The 24285-nt window shown below is 42.0% G+C and overlaps 1 protein-coding gene and 1 pseudogene across 1 annotated transcript; one reads left to right on the forward strand and one right to left on the reverse strand.

Moving 5' to 3' along the window:
- Positions 1–65: 65 nt before the first annotated feature.
- LOC118360840 (polyglutamine-binding protein 1-like) lies at positions 66–2206 on the forward strand (annotated as a pseudogene).
- Positions 2207–2367: 161 nt separating this feature from the next.
- On the reverse strand, positions 2368–12427 carry LOC118360836 (G-patch domain and KOW motifs-containing protein-like). The gene is made up of 11 exons (XM_035740293.2): positions 12200–12427; positions 9966–10159; positions 9701–9840; positions 7071–7177; positions 5046–5247; positions 4634–4766; positions 4047–4200; positions 3379–3490; positions 3180–3249; positions 2963–3048; positions 2368–2796 (listed from the first exon to the last, which is right to left on the reverse strand). Exons 1-11 carry the CDS (start codon positions 12400–12402, stop codon positions 2668–2670), a joined length of 1530 nt encoding a protein of 509 aa, XP_035596186.1. The 5' UTR covers positions 12403–12427; the 3' UTR covers positions 2368–2667.
- Between the last annotated feature and the right edge of the window lie 11858 nt (positions 12428–24285).

The raw sequence follows: 24285 nt of genomic DNA on the forward strand, positions 1-24285 counted from the left end.
CATAGCTGCAAAAATCAGGGGACTGCGTTTCTATATTTCCCCACTTCAAAATAGAAATGCAGATACAACAGTCATGTTAGCACGTGAACCTCCCCACAAATAATGACATAATCATAGTGCCTTTGTGCTGTTTCTATTATCACGGAGGGGGCTAGCTAGCTAGATTTCACCCCACATCTGAAATTAAGTAGCCACTGACAATTTTGGCTGCAGGTAACTATAAACCGGGCTTTTAGTTGTATTTACATTTGATTACATTAACGTTTGGATTGTCTGGAAATGTTATTTTGCTGGCCACAATACTGATGCTTAGACGCGAGTGAGCTAACGTTAGCTACACGTAAAACAATCTAGCCAACTAATGTATTTGGGCAATGACTATGTGAGTGAGGGAGTTATAAGCATTCATTTTCTCTTAGGATGCCTTTGTCCCCGATGTTACTGGCTCGCCTAGCCAAAAGAGGGATTCTTAAGTACTCAGATGAAGGTATGGCAACAAACTGTTCCAAACAATCAAATGTATACTCACTGAAAACGTTAACAAGCTATCTGTCATTTACATTTACATTACATTACATTTAAGTCATTTAGCAGACGCTCTTATCCAGAGCGACTTACAAATTGGTGCATTCACCTTATGACATCCTGTTCTCTATCCCTAGTCCACTGAGCCACCAGGATGAAACATTTACCAGCACTACTTGTCTATAGATGTGATAATTGTTGAGGACTACGACGAAAACAATGTAGATTATGAGGCCACTCACTGCCCGTGAGAATTTACCACCCAACTGGTACAAAGTAATTGACCCTATTTGGTAAGCACACTTTCAGATTCTCTACTAAATCTGTAAATTGTACAAAACCCATTGGGTATGGCTACTGGACAGCAGCTATGATGGAGTGATTTATTTTTGCTTGTAGACTAATTATTATTATTTTTTTAACCTTTATTTAACTAGGCAAGTCAGTTAAGAACAAATTCTTATTTTCAATGACGGCCTAGGAACAGTGGGTTAACTGCCTGTTCAGGGCCAGAACGACAGATCTGTACCTTGTCAGCTCGGGGATTTGAACTTGCAACCTTCCGGTTACTTCGCTCTAACCAATAGGCTACCCTGCCGCTGACTAAGATTCCATGTATTTTGTATCCTCAGTGGTCTGCCATACTACTGGAATGTGGAATCTGACCTGGTTGCCTGCCTGTCCCCAACCGACTCCACATCTATGATAACCAAAGCTGCCAAGATGTTGAGGGGTAAGAAGAGTCCTAGCATGACCACCCAGTAGGAGACAGTTATGTATTCAGACTCAATATTTAGGATGGATTTGATTGACATTCATTAACCCCAATATTCTGTTTTTCTGTCTTACAGCAGAAGTTGGAGAGGACAGAGAGGGAGCGAGAAATGGAAAGAGGAAGGAATGATGGGAGGGAGACAGACTGATGCAGAGAAGAGAAGACACTGCCCCTTATAGCAAGAACAAGCGAGGTAAAGATTCATAACCTTCCTCCAGAGGGACATTGTGCTTCTCGCTCAAAACAAATATTGCAAGCATAAACAAATGTAATGAATTGTATACACTTGCTAACAGATCTCTGTAAACTCTTTCAGGGAGGAAGGATGAGATGGACCCCAGTTCCTATTCCAATGCTCCCAAGTAAGGCCACTGACCCAACCAGTGGTCATTCATCACCACTCTTTTCCCCCTGCTGTGTATGTATCTAAGATTTATTTTCCTTCCCATAGGGGCAATTGGTCCACTGGCTTTCCCAAGCGCAATGAGGCGAAGACTGGGGCAGACACCACGGCATCAGGGCCTTTGTTCCAGCAGCGTCCGTACCCCAGCCCTGGAGCTGTACTCAGGGCCAACGCTGCCAATAAAAAGCCCCCCAGTGATTGACGACGACTGACCACAGGGCTTCAAACTCTGAGGGAAACACAGAACTGTGGGCTCCTTGTCTGCTATGTTTGGATGAAGTCTCAAGTTCACATTCTATTCTCAATCCATACACAGCATGGAATGTGAGACTCCTGACAAAGCTTATCTGATGAGGCATAAACAAGTTGTCATGTGCTTCAGTACATTTCTAAATATTACTTGGATGTATTTTTGTATTGCTCGAATGTTACCTGCAGGCTACCTTTTTGTTTTCAAAGATCATCAGATGAGTGGCATTTCTAAATAAATGACTACGTTTGTATTTTGGTTTTTACTTGAACTGGCTTTTTTTCCTTTGGAGAGAGGCTGTGTGCAAGGCTATTGCAGGAAACATAAAAATGGCATAATTCAGAATATTGTAGTATGGCCAACATGATTTTGCCATTAGTGTTCTTGAGTAGGGACAAAGCACAACAAAATGGCTTTGCTTTTGACATGATTTTATTAAAAAAGGTACAATATGACAAGTTACTCCGTGTACATACAGAGAAGCTTGCATTTTATGACAAAGTGTAAAATGTATACATTACATATCCACTAAGAGGACGTTGGGGCATGTTGACATCAGTGTTGTAGTGGAGGGTAAACACCGTTTACACACTTGTGCATGAGCGTTCACCCACCTAACATGGGGAAATGCATTGAAAGTACAGGGAACGTTACTTCACACACTTGTTTTTTTTTACCACTGCATCACTGTTGAGCTGGTAAGACCAGAGGGGGTCAGTGATCTCCCCCTCCTACATAATGGCAGATGGAGTCATAGTCCAGGGTGAAGACCTTCTCCTCATATCTGTCCAGCTGCACCATGGCTCTGCTTCGGTCTCTGTCCCTCTGGAGGATACGGCCCACCTGAACCACCACGTAATTGAGAACGGACCCTTTAAAATATGTACTTAAACATTCCCAATTTTGTAGCCCTTCAATCCAATCAGTAATGAAAGCTATGAAACAGAAGTCCGCATGGATATTTTACAGGCAAAATGATTACGATGAGCCAGCCAACTCATCCACTCACCTGCCCTCTGTGTTCACCGAGTACAACCATGATGTCGTCCGAGTCACTCTTTGGCACAATGGTCTCTAGCATTGTCTGTTTAACATCTACGTTAAAAAGACAAGGGCATCAGAGTAAAAAAGAATAATAGATGAGTAGAGGGAATACCATTTAAAAGCATATGGGTTGGAGTGAGTAAAATGTAATTCAGCAGTAAACCAAAGACTCATGAACTCACCATCTAAGAATCTGCCTTCCTCAGTACGACACACACAGATGTTTGGCGTCAAGACATCCTCTATTCGCATCTACAAGAAACAAACATTGGATATTAATTCAACTGATTCTAATGATCAACAACAGAACTGTTGTGGGCTGTAAAGTGTCAATAGGCAATGAGTTGCAATGATGTGTACTAGTGACCCTTGTGTTAGTACCTTTGAATTGTAGTATCTTCCCCCTTTGAAAGCTTTATCTACAAAGCGAACTTTCAGGTCTCTCTGGAGCCAGGGGGATGAAGCAGGGGGAAGTTTCGCCATAGGCTTCTCTCTGAGGAGAGAAGGAAAAGGTGATATGTGAAGATCAAGAAAATATTACATTACAAATCTGAAGCAATCTACCGTTACCTTTTCGGGCAACCTGACCAAATTCACATAGAAATGTGATTTATAGATCTTTCATTAATAGAAAGCAAATCTAAGAAGCTGTAGATATGTTCTATTTCTATGCTTTCCAGGCTTAAGTTTAGTTTTCACATACTTTCAGCTTTGTACACCAGTTTCAAACAGCTGAAAGTACAATATTTTTGGTTTAATGGAAATACATTTCACAGTGGTATAGCTGGTACAATGATTCTCTACACAATCTGTTGTTTGTTTTATCAAACTGAAATTAGGAAAATTATTAGAATTTTAGCAACCCGGAAATGGCGATTTCTGCATATTGCACCTTTAACAAATTAAATGGGTTGAGTAAATAAAATATTTTTATTTCTATGAACGAGTACTATATTCCAAAATAAACTAATCCAAGTCATATACGTTATCCTCTTGTATTTATTATAAATATTACACTTCCAACATCAAATATTTTCAGGATTCTCCACCTGTCCTGACTTGAATCCCGTTGTTTCCGTTTTCTTTGGTCCTTCCCTCCATCTTTCTTCCTCTCATCTTCATTATTCCTTTCTTTCTCCTTCTCTTCCCGTCTCTGTCGTTCCTTCTCTTTCTCCTTTTCTTTGTGGGCCCTGCTTAGGCGACCTGTTTTGAAGAAAAGATAGTATTACAGGTGACTCCATTAAACAGTTGCATTATCAAGTAGTCTCATCTGCATCATCAATAATAATAGTGCTGATACACATTTACCTGTCCAGCAATAACAAATAAGCCACAGAAGAGCAGTAAAATTAGCCTGTGCATAAACGAATCAGCACCAGTATTATTTGACTGGCATTCCTGATGTGTGAAACTCCCTCCACTTTTGGAACAGGTCAGTCTGATTACTGATAATAGAAGCAGTAACAGCATGGCTGTTTTTGGTTTAAATGGATATGGATAATAATATTGGAAATAATGGAAAGAATTTCCATGACTCCCCGTTTGCCCAATTTGTCCAGTTTTTTACTGAGAACAGGTACAATGTCATTTCATAGAGCATTCACAAAACGAAAATGATGTCAGCAGACAGACTTACTGAGGTCTTTGCAGTTTTTGTCATATTCTGTGCGGTCAACCAGTTTCAGTGCATATTGACTGATTGTCACAGTCTTGCTACCAATTGCGAGCTTGACCATTACTCGTGCATTGTCCGGATCAACCCCTTCGATCTGTAACAACAATGGTACGGTAATGGGAGGGGTGTGAGAAGGAGGGCGAGACAAAACAGTCAATCCCTGTGAAAATGCACAAGTAGAGGAGCAATAACATATTTAGCAAAGTTAAGCTAATTGTCTTGCTCTTTTTAAATAAGTCATCAAACTAGAACAACAACTATGACACAGAATATTGCATACTAGACAGTGATATACCACAATGTCATGGTCTCAGGAGATTGCTGTTGCTTTCTGTGATTTCAGACAATCCAGACACAAAGTCAGATATCTCACCTTCCCGTAAAGGTCCTTGTGTGCTCCAGACTCAACCAGCACATGGCCTCCAGGCCCCAGGACGAGGGTCTCCTCCTTCCGCTCATCGCCTGGCTTGGGGGGCCTCCGGGGCCCACTGGGCTCCAGGTCTCTTATGGAAGAGCGATCAGCTCCCAGACCAAGACCCTTAGGCCTCAGCTGGTGCTCTATAGGCTTCACATCTCTAAAGAAAGAAAAAGAGAAAAATAATACTGATGCAATAAGCATGGACACTATTGACATAAATAAAGCAGACAGAGAAACCTAGTTCTAAAAAGGCATTAACAACTATTTATAATAACAAATAAATAAATACACACACACACACTACCAGTCAAAAGTTGACAATTACTCATTCCAGGGTTTCTCTTTATTTTGACTATTTTCTACATTGTAGAATAATAGTGAAGACATCCAAACTATGAAATAACACAAATGGAATCATATAGTAACCAAAAAAGTGTTAAACAAATCAAAATATATTGTACATTTGAGAATCTTCAAAGTAGCCACCCTTTGCCTTGATGACAGCATTGCACACTCTTGGCATTCTCTCAAGCAGCTTAATGAGGTAGTCACCTGGAATGCATTTCAATTAACAAGTGTGCCTTGTTAAAAGTTAATTTGTGGAATTTCTTTCCTTCTTAATGCATTTGAGCCAAGGTAGAGGTGGTATACAGAAGGTAGCCCTATTTGTTAAAAGACAAAGTCAATATTATGGCAAAAACAGCTCAAATTAGCACAGAGAAACGACAGTCCATCATTACTTTAAGACATCAAGGTCATTCAATCCGGAAAATGTCAAGAACTTTGAAAGTTTCTTCAAGTGCAGTTGCAAAAATGATCAAGCGCTATGATGAAACTGGCTCTCATGAGGACCGCCACAGGAAACGAAGACCAAGAGTTACCTCCGCTGCAAAGGATAAGTTCATTAGAGTTAACTACACCTCAGATTGCAGCCCAAATAAATACTTCACAGAGTTCAAGTAACAGACACATCTCTACATCAACTGTTCAGGGAGACTGCGTAAATCAGGCCTTCTTGGTAGAATTTCTGCAGAGAAACCACTACTAAAGGACACGAATAAGAAGAAGAGACTTGCTTGGGCCAAGAATCACGAGCAATGGACATTAGACCGGTGGAAATCTGTCCTTTGGTTAGAGGAGTCAAAATGTTAGATTTTTGGATCCAACCGCCGTGTCTTTGTGAGACACAGTGTAGGTGAACGGATGATCTCTGCATGTGTGGTTCCCACCGTGAAGCCTGGAGGAGTTGGTGTGGGGGTGCTTTGCTGGTGACACGGTCTGTCTGTGATTTATTTATAATTCAAGGCACACTCAACCAGCATGGCCACCACAGCATTCTGCAGTGATACGCCATCCCATCTGGTTTGCACTTAGTGGGACTATCATGTGTTTTTCAACAGAACAAACACAGAACACACCTCCAGGAAGGGTAAGGGCTATTTGATCAAGGAGGAGAGAGATGGTGCTGCATCAGATGACCTGGCCTCCACAATCACACAATCTCAAACCAATTCAGATGGTTTGGGATGAGTTGGACAGCAGAGTGAAGGAAAAGCAGCCAACAAGTGCTCAGCATATGTGGGAACTCCTTCAAGACTGTTGGAAAATCATTCCAGGTGAAGCTGGTTGAGAGGATACCAAGAGTGTGCAAAGCTGTCATCAAGGCAAAAGGTGGCTACTTTGAAGAATCTCAAATATAAATTGTATTTGGATTTGTTTAACACTTTTATGCTTACTACATGATTCCATTTGTGTTATTTCATAGTCGATGTCTTCACTATTATTCTACAATGTATAAAATGGTCAAAATAAAGAAAAACCCTGGAATGAGTAGGTGTCCAAACTTTTGACTGGTACTGTATATTTTTTTTATTGTTAACACCACAGTAAGCATTTCCCTGATAGTCTACACCAGTTGTTTACGAAGCACGAGACAAATACAATTTTATTTGAAGACTGACCATGAGAGAGAATACTCACTGTTTGAAGGTCCGTCCAATTCCCTCTCCTGCCTTCCAGCCCATCCCCTTCAGCATGGCTAACCCGTACGCCTCCACAGGAACACTGTCATAGTCTGCCTCTGTGGACTGAACATACAGCAACTGATCAGAAACACATCAGTCTTGATTCAAGGCCGACCCATTATGATTTTTCAACGCCAATACCGATTATTGGAGGACCAAAAAAGCCGATACCGATTAATCGGCTGATTATTTATTTATTTGTAATAATGACAATTACAACAATACTGAATGAACACCTATTTTAACTTAATACAATACATCAATAAAATCAATTTAGCCTCAAGTAAATAATGAAACATGTTCAATTTGGTTTAAATAATGCAAAAACAAAGAAGAAAGTAAAAGTGCAATATGTGCCATGTAAGAAAGCTAACGTTTCAGTTCCTTGCTCAGAACATGAGAACATATGAAAGCTGGCGGAGTCTTCAATATTCCCAGGTAAGAAGTTTTAGGTTGTAGTTATTATAGGAATTATAGGACTATTTCCCTCTATACCATTTGTATTTCATTAACCTTTGACCATTAGATGTTCTTATAGGCACTTTAGTATTGCCAGTGTAACAGTATAGCTTCCGTCCCTCTCCTCGCTCCTCCCTGGGCTCGAACCAGCAACACAACGACAACAGCCACCATCGAAGCAGCGTTACCCATGCAGAGCAAGGGGAACAACTACTAGAAGGCTCCGAGCGAGTGACGTTTGAAACGCTATTAGCGCGCGCCAACTAGCCAGCCATTTCACTTCAGTTACACCAGCCTCATCTCGGGAGTTGATAGGCTTGAAGTCATAAACAGCGCAATGCTTGACGCACAACGAAGAGCTGCTGGCAAAACGCAAAGAAAGTGCTGTTTGAATGAATGTTTACCGGCCTGCTTCTGCCTACCACCGCTCAGTCAGATACTTAAGATACTTGTATGCTTGTATGCTCAGTCAGATTATATGCAACACAGGACACACTAGATAATATCTAGTAATATAATCAACCATGTGTAGTTAACTAGTGATTATGATTGATTGTTTTTTATAAGATAAGTTTAATGCTAGCTAGCAGCTCACCTTGGCTTACTGCATTCGTGTAACAGGCAGTCTCCTTGTGGAGTGCAACGACAGAGGCATGTCGTTATTGCGTTGGACTAGTTAACTGTAATGTTGCAAGATTGGATCCCCGAGCTGACAAGGTGAAAATCTGTCGTTTTGCCCCTGAACAAGGCAGTTAACCCACCGTTCCTAGGCCGTAATTGAAAATAAGAATGTGTTCTTAACTGACTTGCCTAGTTAAATAAATGTATAAAATATATATATATATATTTTTAAATATATAAAAATAAATAAAAACATCAGCACCCAAAAATACCGATTTCCGATTGTTATGAAAACTTGAAATCGTCCCTAATTAATCGGACATTCAGATTAATCGGTCGACCTCTAGTCTTGATGCAGTCCCAGAGAGGGAGAACATTTTAAATCACTCTTTACACACCCACTGGTACAGTCTAAGGCTCTGTAATAATAATAATATATGCCATTTAGCAGACGCTTTTATCCAAAGCGACTTACAGTCATGTGTGCATACATTCTTTGTATGGGTGGTCCCGGGAATCGAACCCACTACCCTGGCGTTACAAGCACCATGCTCTACCAACTGAGCTACAGAAGGACCACTGTACACCTGATTGTCATTTGTGTCAGCCTGCCAGACAGTGCTTCCATAGACTGATCAATTCTTGTGTACATCCGGACTCCATACACAATAAAAGTTGATGCCAATGTTGTTCTTATACAATCCTTTGGCTCAAGGCTCACAGACTCAGCCAGTCCAGGTTGACTGATGTCACCAACCACATCACAGCAGACCACAGTAGTGTAGAGAGATGCTGCTGCCATTAATGTGTGTACTCTGTCCCAGTGGCCATGCTCATCACTAGCTCTCTTGTGGGCTCTGTCTGCTCTAGGAGAAGCTGGGATCACTCGAATGGGGGGAGAAGCATGAAAGTGACCCAGAGGTGGAATGAGCCAACACCTTCTGCATTTCTACAGTCAAGACAGATGTAAGACAACAGTGATGAGAGGGCGGTGGGAGGGGTGATGAGGAAGAGATGCACAAAGGAAGATGACTGTTGGTCTCTAGGGAGAGGGAGGGTGAGCAAGTGTCATCTCGTTCTTAAGAGGCTGTCAGATCTGAAGTATGTAAATATCCTATGGTCAGCACTTTCACACAGTCTATGGCTTCAGTCCCAGTTAAACTGGTCAGTCCACATCCCGCTGTTATCATACACACTCTGTTGACCTGACTTACACACACTCTTGGTAATCCACCTCACTCTTATTCACTCACCCTTATCATAACTTTCCATCTCTGTTTATGAATCAACTTCTCTCTCTCTCTCTCTCTCTCTCTCTCTCTCTCTCTCTCTCACACGAACTGAACCAACCGACTGTTGCCTTCCTTAATTTGATTTCAAACATAACATTCGCTGTGAAAACACATTGAAGTTACTTTACAGCCCAATGAGAAAAGACCCAAGACCCAGACAACAAGAATCAGGCAGTCACAGACAAGGTTTCTCTGACCTTTAACCCATACTTACAGACTCTGGTCGCAGGTCCACCTTGATGTGGTCGCCATCCTCAAACCCCTGTGGAGCCTGGTTCTGCATCAGCAGGGGGATGGTGAGGTTGGGGTCTGCCTGTTCCCCATTTTTCCACTGGTCAAGCTGCCTCTGGGATTCTGAAATATAGATGTAATGTTGAAAGAGTGCTAACAGACTATATACCCTGTGGATTCAAAACATTAGGATAATTTCTCAGAGGCCTTTCTCACTGAAGTAGTAACTGAAGCTGACAAACACAAACCTTCAATAATTTCTTTGACAGCCTGTGATTCCACTGAGTCTTGCTCCTGAGAGGGGGGTTGTGTTTTGGCTTTAACCCTTCCTCCATCACCTTGCCCCTGGACCAGGCCAGCTTTGTTTTCCTGCCTGCTGCACCAGCGGTTCCTTTGGATGAGTGGAATGATCAGCTCCTTCAGCTTCTCCACAGGCTTGGTACTATGACAGACAAAACAGACAGAGGTAGAAAGCATTTACTAACTAGACAACAATTAGCTATACAAGGGCTATGTCCCAATTATCTCTCCTTTCCCCCAGTGTGTGCCCTTGTTCACTTTCCTTCACTGATCCAGATTTTTGGGAAGTAGGGAACGAGTGTACAGACTTTATGAGAAAGGAGATATTATTAGGACGCATCCCCAGTCTCTCGTGGACAGGCGTCACATCGAGAAGCTGGCCGGCACTCACATGGGAAAACTGGGCTATGAGATTACTAGCCAGTATGCAAGGCTAACAGCCAGCACACCACACCAGGCAGGGGGGGAAGTAGAGTAGAGAGCGGCTACTGAGGGGCCTTCATATTGGGAGGAATGACGGATAACGAGATGAGGCAGAAAGAAGGGCGCCAAACCTAAGTCCATGCAACACAAACCAAGTACTTTGTCCTGCTTTGCTCTCCAGAGCAGACCGCCGCTGAAAGGAGTGATAGCTGGGGTGGGGTTGATTGCTAAGGTGGATCGACTGAAGTTGACGATCCCCGGTGTCTGTGCAACGCAGACCAGGTGGTGAGCGCGAGACTGAGGAGACCGTGTCCTGAGTTGATTGTGTTCACTGGATAAAGTCATGCTAAGGTACTGTATATAAATGATCCCGTGAGAACATTTGTTTCCAAACCCACTATGGTGTTTCAAGTTTATGGTCATGTTGCAGCAATATGTACAGTACCAGTCAAAAGTTACGACAAACCTACTCATTCTTTATTTGTACTATTTTCTACATTGTATAATAATAGTGAAGACATCAAAACTATGAAATAACGTACAAAAGTTTTGGTTGACTTTGAAATGTCCTTGTTTTTGAAAGAAAAGCAAATGTTTGTTCCGTTAAAACAACATCAAATTGATCAGAAATACAGTGTAGACAATGTTAATGTTGTAAATGACTATTGTAGCTGGAAACAGCAGATTTTTATGGAATATCTACATAGGCGTACAGGGGCCCAATATCAGCAACCACTCCTGTGTTCAAATGGCACGTTGTGTTAGCTAATCCAAGTTTATAATTTTAAAAGGCTAATTGATCATTAGAAAACCTGTTTGCAATTATGTTACCACAGCTGAAAACGGACTTTCTGATTAAAGAAGCAATAAAACTGGCCTTCTTTAGACTAGTTGAGTTCCTGGAGCGTCAGCATTTGTGGGTTCGATTACAGGCTCAAAATGGCCAGAAACAAAGACCTTTCTTCTGAAACTCATCAGTCTATTTTTGTTCTGAGAAATTAAGGCTATTCTATGTGAGAAATTGCCAAGAAACTGAAGATCTCATACAACACTGTGTACTCCTCCCTTCACAGAACAGCACAAACGGTCTCTAACCAGAATAGAAAGAGGAGCGGGAGGTCCTGGTGCACAACTGAGCAAGAGGACAGGTATATTAGTATCTAGTTTGAGAAACAACTGGCAACATCATTAAAGAGTACCTGCAAAACACCAGTTTCAGCATCAACAGTGAAGAGGCGACTCCGGGATGCTGGCCGCTGGACTGGACACCTCTTCACTGTTGACATTGAGACTGGTGTTTTGCAGGTACTATTTAATGAGGCTGGCAGTTGGGACTCCCAATCACGGCCAGGTGTGATACAGCATGGATTCGAACCAGGGACTGAGATGCAGTGCCTTAGACCGCTGCGCCACACGGGAGCCCAAATGGGGGGATAGTGGTATATATTTAGGGTTAGACGGAGGTGCAACTTATCCACCCCCATTTCCCATTTTTGTAAACAAAATGTTCAATTCACATTCAGAACTGTCAAACAGCAATACGCAACAAAGCATCTAGTCTGCCGGAAAACCACACGGAGAAGATCGCACCAGGTTCAAACAAGTGTAGCTAATACATAGCTAACGAACTAATACATGAAGGGGCAGTAACATGTTTATTCAACACAGACTAGTAAAGTTATTAGCTAACTAGGCAACAATACGTACCTAATGGAACTGTATTTAGACACCAACGTTAGAAGAAAGCTAGATTTCTTACCTTAGCAATTCTTTCCCATCGACTCCTGTTAAATAATCTCGCTCATCTGCATCTATATCTTCATCCCGACTAGATTTAAATTTACTTAAAGTTTTGCTAAAACCAAAAGATACAGCCCCTGCTTTTCTATCTCCTTGCTGTTGAACAGTAGATGTTGAAGTATCAACATTACTGCTGTATTGTTCATGTTGCGACGACGCCATGTTTGCAATGTACGAGAGGAGACGAGAGCTTTGGGCAATATAGTTTTATATGCACCGACAGCGGCTTGATGGATCCGTGAAGACACTACATTTCCCAAAATGCAATCCCAAAATGCAATCCGCAAATGCCTTCGTTATAGGGAATATTATTATAGGCGGGTTTATTGCACATGCCAACAGTTTTTGTTGTTGTTGGCTGTAGTCTATTTTTCCTTTCATATATGTTGTATTTTATATTATAATAAACTTGAACGATTTTATGTCCAACCTGAGTTAATCCAATGAACATTCTGTGTATGGTCCGTTACTTCAATAACAGCGTACTGTGTACTCATGTCAAAGTAGCCTAATTCTGAAAGACGAGCGCATCAGACAAACGAAATAAAGTGTATAATACTGTACACCACTTTTTCTAGGGGCGGTTCTTTGCCCCCGTTTTCCTCCCCTCCATGTCCCACATCCCTTGGTGCTCATTTGCTTCATCACGTTTTTTTCTCAGCTTTTTGTGACTGAGAACATTATGCCAAACAGCATGCAATTTTGACTTGTTCAATTGCCTCGAGCCATGGGTCATCTGCCTCGAGCTCTGTCATCTGCAATTCCGTAACACCTCTGTCCAGATATAACCAATTTCGTCGCAGTGTCTTTTCTTTGCATTAATGGTCTCAACTACAGTGTAAAAATCGTTTGAAAGTCTATAACCACACTGATATATCAAAATAAGATCAAAAGCTAAGGAATATGCCTAAAAGAAAGCAGGATATTATGAAGGTGCGCGTCAGTGCCTGGACCGGGTTCGTGTGTTAGCTTATCGATGTTGTATCCCTTAACAAATAAGTAATGTCTCACTGTACACCTACGTCAATTCAACGTCTATTTCACGTTGGTTCAATGTAAATTTCATAGGAATTACGTGGAACCAACATTGATTCAACCAGTGTGTGCCCAATGGGATAGCCCCATAATAAATTAAAACACCTATGCCATGTATCCATTATCATAATTAACAACAGACCGGTGTATAGCCTACCAGCTCAGGCTCTTAATTTAGAGTAAACCTGTCAGATGTTTTGCCTGCCAGTTTTTTTTTCGTCTGTCAGATCATCGCGGGTCTCGTGCTCAGCTGTAGAGCATCCTCGTTGTTCATGACACACAAGTCTCCACTACAGTGTCCAAATACTCTGTCTGGCGTGCACATTGGGTCTGAGTGTCTGCAGAAACTGTCGATAACAGCTGTCAATAAACGCGCGTTAGTCCGATTTCAAATAGCTTGTATTGAATTCATTTAGAATAGAAAACTATTTGGCATTTATTTTGTAATATTCAAATCAGTGACCGTTGGGGTCAAGTGTTGTTTTGGTCGGGTCAATGTATATAGACGCGTTTAAACGGCTCCTCTTTGAACGGCTAAATTGCTTGAAAAGGATGTGTGTATGTCAGCGCCAAGGCAGGTTAGTATTTTTACCTAAATATTACGTATTGTGAGAGTGTGGGCTCGTGAGACAGAATAAGGGAGGGGAGATCTTATTGATAAAGGTATCAGTTGACCCGTAGGCTGTAGCATTTCATTTTGTTTAGGTACTTTAATGTTTTGTTATTAGAGTGTAGTCAGAATGTGATTTTTTTTCACCATAAAGTACTTATTAGGCATAGCCTAATTATTTTCTAAGAAGTAAGTGTTATTTGTGTTTCTATAATTAAGACAGTCTCTTCATGCTAAGAAATATAATTTCATTTTATTGTTGGATTCTGTGTTATACCCAAACAAAAATCTAAAAGGTAATAATGACAAAAGTGTACTATAAGTTTGTCTACTGTAACAGTAGAGCATATGTTCAATGAGTGTTTACATAGATACAGCTTTGACATATTTCATGCCTACAACATCTATTGTGCTTGACAAACAGCTTGTATGTTGTTGAGGAAATGATGTGTGCCGATGTCCTTTATTATCTGTAAAAAAAAGCCTTTGTGTTATTGTGTGTGCTTCACTGTCAATTGGTGTGTAGGGTGTGTCCCTGCCTGACTTCACACTGAGCATTGCTCTGGGTTCTAGGAGCAGTCAAGGTTATAGTGGTATTATGAATCATTAATTGAGTCCAAGAGAACCAGAGACATGTGGCGCTATCCCAGACACTTGTGCTTTGAGAACACTGTCCCCCGCACCTTGACAAACACTGTATCCCAGAAAGACCTGATCTTTCCCTCATCTTCTCAAACCCCCAAGTTTACCCATTTATTTTTTTATTTTTTTTTACATTTGAATCATTTAGCAGACACTCTTATCCAGAGAAACCTACAGTAGTGAGTGCATACGTTTTCATTTGTACTGGTCCCCCGTGGGAATCAAACCCACAACCCTAGCATTGCAAGTGCCATGCTCTACCATCTCTACCATCTGAGCCATACAGGACCACAGGTTTTGAGTGTTGACTTTTCAGGATCTTGTTTGTGGAATCAATCAATCAATCAAATGTATTTATAAAGCCCTTTTTACATTATCCAATGTCACAAAGTTCTGTACAGAAACCTAGACCAAAACCCCAAACAGCAAGCAATGCAGATGTTGAAGGTCGGTGGCTAGGAAAAACTCCCTAGAAAGGCTGGAACCTAGGAAGAAACCTAGAGAGGAACCAGGCTCTGAGGGGTGGCCAGTTCTCTTCTAGCGGTGCTGGTTGGAGATTATAACAGAACATGGCCAAGATGTTCAAACATTCATAGATGACCAGCAGGGTCAGAAAATAATAAGCACAGTGGTGGTGGAGGGTGCAACAGGTCAGTCCCTCAGGAGTAAATGTCAGTTGGCTTTTCATAGCCGGTCATTCAGTGTTAGAGACAGAAGGTGCGGTAGAGAGAGTCCAAAACAGCAGGTCTGGGACAGGTAGCACGTCCAGTGAACAGGTCAGGGTTCCATAGCCGCAGGCAGAAAAATTCAAACTGGAGCAGCAGCATGACCAGGTGGACTGGGGATAGCAAGGAGTCATCAGGCCAGGAAGTCTCGAGGCATGGTCTTAGGGCTCAGGTCCCCTGATAGAAGAGAGAAGAGAGAAAGAGAGAGATAGAGAGAGAGAAAGAGAGAAAAATAGAGAGAAAGAATTAGAGGGAGCATACATAAATTCACACAGGACACTGGATAAGACAAGAGAAATACTCCAGATATAACAGACTGACCCTAGCCCCCCGACACATAAACTATTGCAGCATAAATACTGGAGGCTGAGACAGGAGTGGTCAGGAGACACTGTGGCCTTGTTCAGCGATACCCCCAGACAGGGCCAAACAGGCAGGATATAACCCCACCCACTTTGCCAAAGCACAGCCCCCACACCACTAGAGGGATATCTTCAGCCACCAACCTACTACCCTGAGACAAGGCGAAGTATAGCCCACGAAGATCTCCCCCACAGCACGAACCCGAGGGGGGCGCCAACCCGGACAGGAAGATCACATCAGTGACTCAACCCACTCAAGTGACGCACCCCTCCTAGGAACGGCATGGAAGAGCACCAGTAAGCCAGTGACTTAGCCCCCGTAATAGGGTTAGAGGCAGACAATACCTCTGGAGAGAGGGGAACCGGCTAGGCAGAGACAGCAAGGGTGGTTCGTCGCTCCAGAGCCTTTCCGTTCACCTTCACACTCCTGGGACAGACTACACGCAATCATATGACCCACTGAAGAGATGAGTCTTCAGTAAAGACTTTAATGTTGAGACAGAGTCTGCGTGTCTCTCACATGGTTAGGCAGACTATTCCATAAAAATGAAGCTCCATAGGAGAAAGCCCTGCCTCCAGCTGTTTGCATAGAAATTATAGGGACAATTAGGAGGCCTGCGTCTTGTGACCGTAGCATACGTGTAGGTATGTACTGCAAGACCTTATCTCCTTCTGTTTTCCCCCCGTTTTCTATCCATTCTTTCACACAGTCTTAACCAGCTGTCATTAACCTGAAATATCTTTGGCTGTTTGACAGCCGTTTTCATTTATCCACTAACATTTATCCATTAACTAGCTAATAACGGAAAAGCAGATTAAGTGGGAAGTGACATGCTCTTGTGTAGTATTAGTGTATGTCACCAGAAAGTTGTTGATTCTGTAATGATGTGCATGTTGTGCCCTTTACACTCATGTGCTCGTGAAATAACAATTGCACAGCAATCATTTTGGAAATGTCAATAAGGCCCTGAAAAGGCCCTGGTGGTGGTATCCTTGTGATGCAGGGAGAGATGCGGTAGGAGTGGAGGAAGGGTCACCTTCACCCATCCCTACTGAATCAGCACAATCCCACACACCCACACACTAGAGACTCTATACACTCTCTCTCTCTCTCTCTCTCTCTCTCTCTCTCTCTCTCTCTCTCTCTCTCTCTCTCTCTCTCTCTCTCTCTCTCTCTCTCTCTCTCTCTCTCTCTCTCTCTCTCTCTCTCTCACACACACACACACGCACACACTCACCAACTACCGATCGGTTTCGCCTTAAGTTACCGTACTGTGACCTTGCAAAACACAGAAACACACCTCTCCTCCTCCTCTTTATCAGTTCATTGCTCCATCAGAAAAACAGCCAGTCCTTCCTTTATTTCCTGGTCTTCTCTCTTTAAAAAAAAACTTTCATTTCTCCATTTATTCCATTTTCTTTCATTCTCTCTCTCCATCTAAAAGTGAGCTATCTGCCTGGTGATGAGAGCTCATCGTTGACCTCACTGAGGAGTGATATGCTTCCGGTAGACTTTTAAGGAATCTGTTATTGCATTCTTCTTCCTATGAGTAAATGGCTAAATAACGCTGCTCACTTGCCCCATACTGTGTTCATTTGAGGTTCAACTGAACGTTCCCTACTTCACTCCTTAGGGAGCCCCCTTTACTGAGACTGCCATCTATAGACAGACAGGTGTTGTATTTGTCAGCATGTTTTCATTTTGCGTCTATCCTCAGATCTCTCCCATTCTGTACTCTGTGTTAGTCCCTAAGCACCATTGTGAGAGGAGTACAAAAGGACGCCATGAATATACGAGAGGCACACACTACTCTAAATTCATGGATGAGAAGAGAACATCTCTGATTGAGGATATTGAATGGAATATCTACCAGTTACAAACAAATTCATCCTACATTGGGGTTGGGTGTGTGCCTGTGTGTGCGGTTGTGTGTGCATGCTAGCGTGCGTTTGAGACAGAGGGAGTTATTTTATGTTTTTCATCCCACAGGCATTTAATCTTTTATTTTTAAATCTGCCACTGCTGTCTGTTTTGTGTTGAACACTCCTGTGCCCTAGATTTAATAGTGAGTGAGCCCCCCATGTTGTTGCACAGCTAGTTTAAGTAAATATTTTGCAGGTGGGGTCAAAAGAAAGATGCTTATCCAGATGAACATTGAACCCTAGGAGAAACCCTAATTTGCATTTCCTATCTGTTAAAGAGAGTATGGTCTTCCTGTATCCATTTTATTAGTTACAATGCATTTAAGGTCTTTGGTTATGGTTGGCTGACCTCCAACACAGACAAGCCACAGGAGGATGGTGTAAGATTAGGAGCAGAGGACTACAGGTTAGAATGAATGAAGGAAAGGGCTTAGTGCAGTAGTAGGGGTAGATGTTGTGACTGCAGCTTAAATACTTGTACAGTGATACTTAAATAGTTTTAATGCTTATAAATGTGTGTAAATAGTTAAAAATGGAATCTCCTACCACCAGCACTTGAAAAAGTGTTTTGTCTTAGTTTCTCTTCTTTACAAGGTCTGATGTAGCTATACATCTCTTTGACATGGGTGAAGGATGACCGATAGATTGACATTAGAAGCACTGAGATACTCATCAAACCTGACAGTCTCTTCACCATGAAGACATTGTAATATTGCTACAGAGGTGATACTGGGTGAGATACCGGATGAGATACCGAGTGAGATACCGGATGAGATACCGAGTGAAATACCGGATGAGATACCGAGTGAGATACCGGGTGAGATACCTGGTGAGTTACTGGGTGAGATACCGGATGAGATACCGAGTGAGATACCGGATGAGATACCGAGTGAGATACCGGATGAGATACCGATTGAGATACCGGATGAGATACCAAGTGAGATACCGGATGAGATACCGAGTGAGATACCGGATGAGATACCGAGTGAGATACCGGATGAGATACCGAGTGAGATACCGGATGAGATACCGAGTGAAATACCGGGTGAGATACCGAGTGAGATACCGAGTGAGATACCGGATGAGATACCGAGTGAGATACCGGATGAGATACCGAGTGAGATACCGGATGAGATACCGAGTGAGATACCGGATGAGATACCGAGTGAAATACCGGGTGAGATACCGGGTGAGATACCTGGTGAGATACCGGGTGAGATACAGAATGAGATACTGGGTGAGATACCTGGCAAATTACTGGGTGAGATACTTGGTGAGTTACTGGGTGAGATACAGAGTGGGATACTGGGTGAGATACAGAGTGAGATACTGAGTGAGATGCCGGGTGAGTTACTGGGTGAGATACCTGGTGAGTTACTGGGTGAGATACCTGGTGAGTTACTGGGTGAGATACAGAGTGAGATACAGAGTGAGATACCGAGTGAGATGCAGGGTGAGATACAGAGTGAGATAATGGGTGAGATACAGAGTGAGATACCGGATGAGATACCGAGTGAGATACCGGATGAGATACCGAGTGAAATACCGGGTGAGATACCGGGTGAGGTACCTGATGAGATACCTGGTGAGATACCGGGTGAGTTACTGGGTGAGATACGGAATGAGATACTGGGTGAGATACCTGGTGAATTACTGGGTGAGATACCTGGTGAGTTACTGGGTGAGATACAGAGTGAGATACTGGGTGAGATACAGAGTGAGATACCGAGTGAGATGCCGGGTGAGTTACTTGGTCAGATACCTGGTGAGTTACTGGGTGAGATACCTGGTGTGTTACTGGGTGAGATACCTGGTGAGTTACTGGGTGAGATACAGAGTGAGATACCGAGTGAGATGCCGGGTGAGATACAGAGTGAGATAATGAGTGAGATACAGAGTGAGATACCGGGTGAGATACCGGGTGAGATACTTGGTGAGATACTGGGTGAGATACAGAGTGAGATACTGGGTGAGATACCAGGTAAGATAGTAGGAAGCACGAGGCTACTGTATCAGTACTGAGATTGGTTATCAACACAGGCAATTGAGATAGCCTATTGCCTATGAGTTGTGTCTGGACCAATGGCTTTATAATGTTCACTTAGTGTACAAAACATTAGGAACATCTTCCTAAATTTGAGTTGCAAACCCTTTTGCCCTCAGAACAGACTCAATTAGTCAGGGCATGGACTCTACAAAGTGTCTGAAGTGTTCCACAGGGATGCTGGCCCATGTTGACTCTAATACTTCCCATAGTTGTGTCAAGTTGGCTGGTAGTAGATCTCAACTCCAAATATCTTGTTTCATCTCATCCCACATATGCTCAATTGGATTGAGAGCTGGTGACTGGGTAGGCCACTACGGTAAGCTGAATTCACCGTCATGTTCGTGGAACCAGCGATTTCACCGATTTCGAACACTGTCCTGCCATTGGCTGGATATCTTTTGGTTGGTGGATCATTCTTGATACACAGGAAACTGTTGAGCGTGAAAAACCCAGCAGCATTGCAGTTTTTGACACACTCAAACCAGTGGGCCTGGCATCTGGCATCTACCAACATACCCAATTCAAAGGCACTTAAACCATTTGTCTTCCTCATTCACCCTCTGAATGACACACATACATAATCCATGTCTCAATTGTCTCAAGGCTTAAAAATCCTTCTTTAATCTGTCTCCTCCCCTTCATCTACACTGATTGAAGTGGATTTAACAGGTTACATCAATAAGGGTTCATAGCTTTCAAGTGGACCTGTTCAGTCTGTCATTGAAAGAGCAAATGTTCCTAATCTTTTGTACACTCAGTGTATATAGCATGTGATGATCCAACTGATATGTGTCTAAATGCTCTCTCCCCCTCGTTTTCCCCAGTCCTGTCCTGATAAATCTGCAAAGCAACACAGTTTTTCTATTTTCCAACGCCCTGCATGAGCTGCTTAGCTGTGGTATTCAATTAGCCACTGTCTTAATTGAAGTGATTTGCTTACACCATTTTCTTGAAGGTCTTTGAAAATGTTATGGCCTCCAATCAAACACAGTGTCTCATATCCGTTGTTCTTTCTTTTAACTTGACATTGAATTATTGAACTGAACTCAAGGCCTCAACTGAAACGGTGTTCTCTTTAGTTGGGAACTTGTGTTGTAGATAAATCTAACCTGAACTGAATAAAGCGCCAGGATAATGCTTGGTTCTTAGGGTCTTCCCAGTATGCAGTTCTCTCTGTTTTAGGTACTGTTTGGTGGCATTTGTAGTACAACAAAAGGGTCAGGTGGGTGATATGTGAGCTTATGTGTGTGATATGTGAGTGTTTGAGTGGTTTTGGTTTGATATCAGTATTCAGTGCAAGAAAACAAGCATGTTGTATGTTCCTCAGGATTAAAAAGCACATACTGTGCATTTAGAAGGTATTCAGACCCTTTGACTTTTTCCACATTTTGTTACGTTACAGCCTGATTCAATCATTTTTCCCCTCATCAATCTACACACAATACCCCATAACGATAAAGCAAAAACATTTTTATTTTTTCATTTTTAGCAAATGTATTACCAAATTTAAAAAAAAAAACTAAATATCTTATTTACTTAAGTATTCAGACCCTTTGCTATGATACTTGAAATTGAGTTCAGGTGGATCCTGTTTCCATTGATCATCCTTGAGATGTTTCTACAACTTGATTGGAAACAGGATGCACCTGAGCTCAATTTCGAATTTCTTAGCAAAGGGTCTGAATACTTATGTAAATAAGGTATTTCAGTTTTTTTTCTGTTTCTTTAATAAATGTGCAAAATGTGTAAAAACCTGTTTTCGCTTTGTCATTATGGGATATTGTGTGTAGATAGCTGAGGATTCGTGTTTATTTAATCCATTATAGAATAAGGCTGTAACATAACAAAATGCACTGTACTTAAAATGTATTAAAAAAAGAAAAGCCTTTGCTGTTTATGCTTTTCACAGTTTTCCTTCTAAATGTGGCCTGAAACAGTAGTTATTCATACTTTCTCAATAAAAGAATAACGATCGTATAGGAATGAAGATTGACCTCCAAGAATAGCTTCTTCAGAGAGATGAATACATTGAGGTCTTTGTCAGGCGGGACTGGTATGAAATTACCTCAGAAAGACAGTAAGGCAAAGCAGAGAGCCTAAACAGATCACTGGAAGGAGAAAACCTGTGAAATAGGAGATGTATTGGTCAGCTCTTCCTTCTGCTAATGGTCAGCATTTTCAATACTGGGTGCTTTTTATAGGACTAGATATCCTTGAATCTGTATAGTGTGTTCTCCTCTGTCAAGCCGTTTTATTTGCAGTCAGAAGTATTGCTGTTTTTATTTGTGATAAGAGCCTTCCCCGTGGGCACAGACATCATTTCAACATATAGTTTTGATTTGGTTAAATGGTCAACTATGGGAAAGGGGGATACCTAATCAGTTGTACAACTGAATGCATTCAACTGAAATGTGTCTTCTGCATTTAACCCAACTCCTCTGAATCAGAGAGGTGCAGGGGGCTGCCTTAATTGACATCCACATCATTGGTGCCTGGGGAGAAGTTGTTTTTGGGGGTTAAATGCCTTGCTCAGGGGCAGAACGACAGATTTTTACCTTGTTGGCTACTGGCCCAATGCTCCTACCCACCAGGCTACCTGCCGCCCCAACTAACGTGAATTAAACGTGAAATCAACTGAAAAGGTCACATTTTCATCGGATTTAGGTTAAAAGTTGGGTGGAAAAATGCAACATTCCCTTACGTTGATGACTTTTTGAAAATCCAATCAGTTTTCCACGTTGATTCAACTTCATCACATTTCATTTTTGGTTGTTGAAATGATGTGGGTACAACGTTGATTCAACCAGTTTTGCCCATTGTATTTGTATTCTTTAAGGATCCCCATTAGCTGCTATCAATGTGTTGTTAATAATCATTTAACCCTAAAAGTGCCAAAACGGGTCAATTTTGACCGCAAAGGGTAAAAATTGCATAATTTCTAAACCATTTTTTTTGCAACTAGTAATTGACAAAATAAACACAATTTACTGTGATTTCTGTGTTTATATGGAGGAATGAAAAATAATCTATATTTTGTACACTAGTGGTGCGTGGCTAAACTGAACTCAATGGTAAACTTTGTGAACATTTGCCTCTGAGGTAGTATATACCCTGAAAATATATAGATATGGAGCCACCCTAGATTTGGCCCGTGGTGGGTGTGGCAGCCACTATAGTTAAAAAATGACTTTAATATTTAAATGCATATTTAGTTTAGAGTCAATGTATCTATACTAACTGGAGAGTAGCATCTTTCAGATGCAATTGGAAGTGAGTTGGTAGCCCATAGCGTTCCAAAGTTTAATATAAAAGTCTAATGGCACTGGTACCAACAGTGCTTTCAGAAAGTAAACAGACCCCTTGACTTTTTCTACATGTTTTTCTACAGCCTTATTCTAAAATGTATTCAATAAATACAAATCCTCAGCAATCTACTACACACAATGCCCTGCAAAAACGTTTTATTTTTTTTGTGCAAATTTATTAAAAATCAAAAACAGAAATACATTATTTACATAAGTATTCAGACCCTTTGCTATGAGACTCGAAATTGAGCTCAGATGCATCCTGTTTCCAATGATCATCCTTGAGATGTTTCTACAACTTGATTGGGGTCCACCTGGGGTAATTTCAATTGATTGGACACACACTTCTCTATATAAGGTCCCACAGTGTACAGTGCATGTCAGAGCAAAAACCAAGCCATGGTCAGGGAGGTGACCAAGAACCCGATGGTCACTCTGACAGAGCTCTAGAGTTCCTCTGTGAAGATGGGAGAACCTTCCAGAAGGACAACCATCTCTGCAGCACTTCACCAATCAGGCCTTTATGGTAGAGTGGCCAGACAGAAGCCTCTTTTCAGTAAAAGGCACATGACAGCCCGCTTGGAGTTTGCCAACAGGCACCTAAAGACTCTCGGACCATGAGAAACAAGATTCTCTGGTCTGATGAAACCAAGATTGAACTCTTTGGCCTGAATGCCAAGTGTCACATCTGGAGGAAACCTGGCACCATCCCTACTGTGAAGCATAGAGAGATCCTTAATGAAAACCTGCTCCAGAGCACTCAGGACCTCAGACTGGGTCAAACGTTTACCTTCCAACAGGACAAAGGCTTCGTGACAAGTCTCTGAATGTCCTTGAGTAGCCCAGCCAGAGCCCGGACTTGAACCCGATCAAACATCTCTGGAGAGACCTGAAAATAGCTGTGCAGCAACACTCCCCATCCAACCTGACAGAGCTTGAGAGGATCTGGAGAGAAGAACGGGAGAAACTCCCCAAATGCAGTTGTGTCAAGCTTGTACCGTCATACCCAAGAAGACTCAAGGCTGTAATCGTTGCCAAAGGGACTTCAACACTGTACTGAGTAAAGGGTCTGAATACTTAAGTAAACGTGATATTTCTGTTTATAATTTTTTTAAATTAGCAACAATTTTAAAAAAAAACTTTTTTTATTTGTCATTATGGAGTAGTGTGCATAGATTGATGAGGGAAAAAAAACAATTTATACATTTTAGAATAAGGCTGTAACCTAACAAAATGTGGAAAATGTCAAGGGGTCTGAATACTTTCCGAAGGCACTGTATATCTGTATATATGGTGCTCGCCTACGGAGCTGTGAGGGGAACGGCACCTCAGTACCTCCAGGCTCTGATCAGGCCCTACACCCAAACAAGGGCACTGCGTTCATCCACCTCTGGCC

Source organism: Oncorhynchus keta, chromosome 28 (assembly GCF_023373465.1).
Source record: "Oncorhynchus keta strain PuntledgeMale-10-30-2019 chromosome 28, Oket_V2, whole genome shotgun sequence".
Lineage (NCBI taxonomy): Eukaryota > Metazoa > Chordata > Actinopteri > Salmoniformes > Salmonidae > Oncorhynchus > Oncorhynchus keta.